Source organism: Austrofundulus limnaeus, unplaced genomic scaffold, assembly GCF_001266775.1.
Source record: "Austrofundulus limnaeus strain Quisiro unplaced genomic scaffold, Austrofundulus_limnaeus-1.0 Scaffold1669, whole genome shotgun sequence".
Lineage (NCBI taxonomy): Eukaryota > Metazoa > Chordata > Actinopteri > Cyprinodontiformes > Rivulidae > Austrofundulus > Austrofundulus limnaeus.
This window is the reverse complement of record NW_013954071.1, coordinates 25103-28982: the sequence shown is the minus strand read 5'-3', so window position 1 is coordinate 28982 and position 3880 is coordinate 25103. Positions and strand designations below refer to the sequence as shown.

General features: G+C 39.5%; 1 protein-coding gene across 1 annotated transcript in view; it reads right to left on the bottom strand.

Annotated features, from left to right (window-relative positions):
* The window catches only part of lrmp (lymphoid-restricted membrane protein), a gene marked incomplete at its 5' end in the record, with an annotated part of 38526 nt that overhangs the window by 12852 nt on the left and 21794 nt on the right, over positions 1-3880 (bottom strand). Inside the window, 3 exon segments of the mRNA XM_014033227.1 lie at positions 982-1066; positions 2411-2579; positions 3233-3329. Of these exon segments, the coding sequence (XP_013888681.1) occupies positions 982-1066; positions 2411-2579; positions 3233-3329 (351 nt within the window).

Sequence of the window (3880 nt, the reverse complement as noted above, 5' to 3'; positions counted from 1 at the left end):
ATTTTCTTGTAGCGTGCAGCTGTGATGGGTTGTGTACAACCTAATAGTGTGTCAGAATGGTATATAAATAAAATCCTGGTTGGAGGTGAGCTGAAGTGCTCAGGTAGAGCCGCTGCTCCTCCCCATCAAAAAGCCTTAACTGAGGTGTTTCAGTCATCTCATTAGGACACTTCCTGGATGCCTCCCTCTGCAGGGTTTCAGGCAGGAGGCGGCCTCAGGGCAGACCTAGAGCTCACTGGAGGGATTTAAGTTTGGGTGGAAATGATCACTTTCACATTGTGGTATAACCTCTACAAAATACCACACAGTATGTGGTATTACAAGGGCAGGATGAGTAATTAATAATTAACAAAGAAACGGCTGCTTGTGAGTTTTTACATGCATAAAACCCTCAGCTGTTCTGACGCACTGCCCACTCTCAGAATGACTTTTGTCTCTTAAGACAAACAGGTTGAAAAACGTTCAAATTCAGCCTTTTTAGGGTTTGAAGTTTTAAAATAATCCGACTCCTAACAYGGCTGCATCAACGAATCTTAAGGTACCATAAAAGGTCCTAACAAGGTGACAAAAACCCCAGGAACAACCATTAGCATCTTAAACAAAATTTCCAGTTATCAGCTGGTTTGAAGCTTATAAAACAATTGTTTTTAATTTTTAATTCAATCTTTCTAATTTAAAGTGTAAAACTGACTTTCATTAAGATTTTTAATAAAACGTTAGAAAACATGAAAACCAATTCAAGCTAAGTTCTTTATGCACACGTGTTTTAATTTAAATTTTAATAACATTTATTTCTTTATTTTTATTTGTTCAGACCCATCCTTTGCTCATCAAACACACCTGGAGTAAAACAAAGATGCATAAATTACCAAGAGGGTCCACAAAAAAAAAAAAAAAAAAGAGGAAGGGGAAGTGTTGCTTAAGAGAAACGAGGAAATTAAATTCCCTTGTGCATTAAAATACTTCCTCCCTGCCACTAACCTTGTGTCGACTCATATCTGCTGCGCTCGAGTCCGCTTCGACGTCTCCAGCTTCCTCTCTGCGATCGTCGCCGGTCGACTGGCTGCTGACCGCAGACAAAAAAAAAAGTTAAAGGTTAAACTGTCAAGCAGGGTCCATTTTCTGATTCTTGGTTCTAAGATTAGACGGCGACAAAAAGTATGTGATCAGGCAGCTGCTGCAGTTTGTGACACAGATGTTGAAAGATGGACTGTGTCTATGCAAAGTTTGGTCTCAGAGATGCTAATTAGCCTTCCAGCTCCTCCCACACAGAGAGAAAACACCCATTTGACTAGCAAATATGGCCACAGTCACAGGGAAAGGCTCAAACTCAGTCCAGTAGTAGCTTCACCTGCAGCCGGGGAGACTTTAAAAAACATGAAATAAAACATTCAATCTGTTCTATGAAAATCAGCAGGAAGATGGAGGAGGATGCACAATATGGTCTCCAACTACATCAACTACACAAAGAATAAAATTATAAATTAAAGTTTTAGGATTGAATACATATCACCTGCTGCCTTTCATAGCAGAGAATACAGCACCTCAACACTTTCACGTTACAACCTGCAGGCTTTAGCTTTTAGCTACAAATTCACCCATTTTAGCCCAAAAATACTGTATTGCTAATTTCAGTTTCCAGCCATGGTTCTGCTGGTTTTAGCTTCCAGCCATGGTTTTGTTGTTTTAAGCTTTTATTTTTGCTTGTTTTTGCTTTCATCAGCTACTGCTCTGCAGGTTTTAGCTTTCTGCTACTGCTCTGCAGGTTTTAGCTTTCTGCTACTGCTCTGCAGGTTTTAGCTTTCTGCTACTGCTCTGCAGGTTTTAGCTTTCTGCTACTGCTCTGCTGGTTTTAGCTTTCTGCTACTGCTCTGCTGGTTTTAGCTTTCTGCTACTGCTCTGCTGGTTTTAGCTTTCTGCTACTGCTCTGCAGGTTTTAGCTTTCTGCTACTGCTCTGCAGGTTTTAGCTTTCTGCTACTGTACTTTTGGTTTTAGCTTTCTGCTACTGTACTTTTGGTTTTAGCATTAAGGTGATACTTTGTTTTAACTTTTAGATACTGTTCTGCTTGTTATGGCAACTCAATACTATCTAGTTAATTTTAGCCACTAACTAACACTTTATGACCTCCAGGCTGGACACAGCCGACGATCTGTTCACTGGTTGATGAGACTTTTTGCTAACTCTAGAGTGATCATTCTTCAGTAATTTTCATGATGACTCAAAGCTCAGCTAAAAGTCAGGGTTGTATTTTTGGACACTCTTGTTTTACCTGTGAGACATCATGCTGAGTGTCTTTGTAAACAAAGCTTCATGATGCTACACACACTTATCTAAATAAAGGATAAATTCAGGTGAGTTTTAACGTTAGAGACCTTCAGTGAGGTGTTCGTGTTCAACTATCAGTTCACCTCTCGTCTGGACTCGGCTCAGGTTGGGGTGTCGCTCTGCTGGGAGAATCCATGTCTGCTGCTGCAGAGTCCACAGGTGTGAAGGTTYGCTCCTGCTCGGTCGGTGGGCTCGGAGTTTGAGCAGAAGAACCAGAACAGATCTCTGCAGCTTCACAGGAACCCTCAGCTGCTGAGACAAGAAGAAATCTGAAGCTATGAAGCAAACTCCAGTTCAGCAACGAGGTTTTWTCAGAATCTTCRTTATTATTTAATTCACACATTTTAACACAGTTTAGAAGGTTTGTTGTGTGAATTCTTTACCTTTGAACTAGCTCTGCTAATTTTAGCCTTAAGCTGCTCTTTTGCTGATTTTAGTTTAGCTTTAACTCTTTTGCACAACCTAGCTTGTGTTCGGCTCATATGAGGACCTGTTCTGCTTGTATCAGCTTGTGTTCGGCTCATATGAGGACCTGTTCTGCTTGTATCAGCTTGTGTTCGGCTCATATGAGGACCTGTTCTGCTTGTATCAGCTTGTGTTCGGCTCATATGGGGATCTGTTTGGCTTGTATCAAATTGTTTTCGGCTCATTTTTTTCCTAAACAGCTCAACTTCAGCTCTTTTTTCACACCACATCTCCACAGAAAAAGCAGATTTTTTTTCTAGCTCAGAGTTTGATCTTTATTCATCAGGATTTACAGAAGTTTTCTCTGCTGTAAAGAAGCAACARCTGAAGTCAGGAAATGAGTCACACTTCGGTTAACGTCTGAACGCACAGCTTAACTGACATTAGATGTGTAAGAAGAAGAAAACGAAACAGAAACAGAGGGGAGGACTAAGTCTTACTGTTTTCTGAGTGGGACGGATCAGGGAGAGCAGCCGCCTCTGGGTGTTGTTTGCTGACAGCTTGTGTGTGGGCGCTCTCTGGTACCGCTGCCTCTTCCTGAAAACACACAAGCAGAAACACAACGATAAACATTCACAACTAAAAAAGGAACAGTGAGAGGAGACAAAACACTTTAAACATTTCAAACAGCTGCAGGATGACGACAAGACAGAGTTCATCAGAGACACTGATCATCAGGTGTTCAAAAGTTAACATGTAATCTGATTACAGGTTTTATACTGAATTAAATACATGTAATCTGGTTACAGTAATCTGACTACAAGTTTTATAATAGATTAAATACATGTAATCTGGTCACAGTAACCTGACTACAAGTTTTATATATGTAATCTGGTTACAGTAATCTGACTACAAGTTTTATACTGAATTAAATACATGTAATCTGATTACAGTAATCTGATTACAAGTTTTATACTAAATTAAATACATGTAATCTGGTTACAGGTTTTGTACTAAATTAAATACATGTAATCTAGTTACAGTAATCTGACTACAAGTTTTATACTAGATTAAATACATGTAATCTGGTTACAGTAACCTGACTACAAGTTTTATATATGTAATCTGGTTACAGTAATCTGATTACA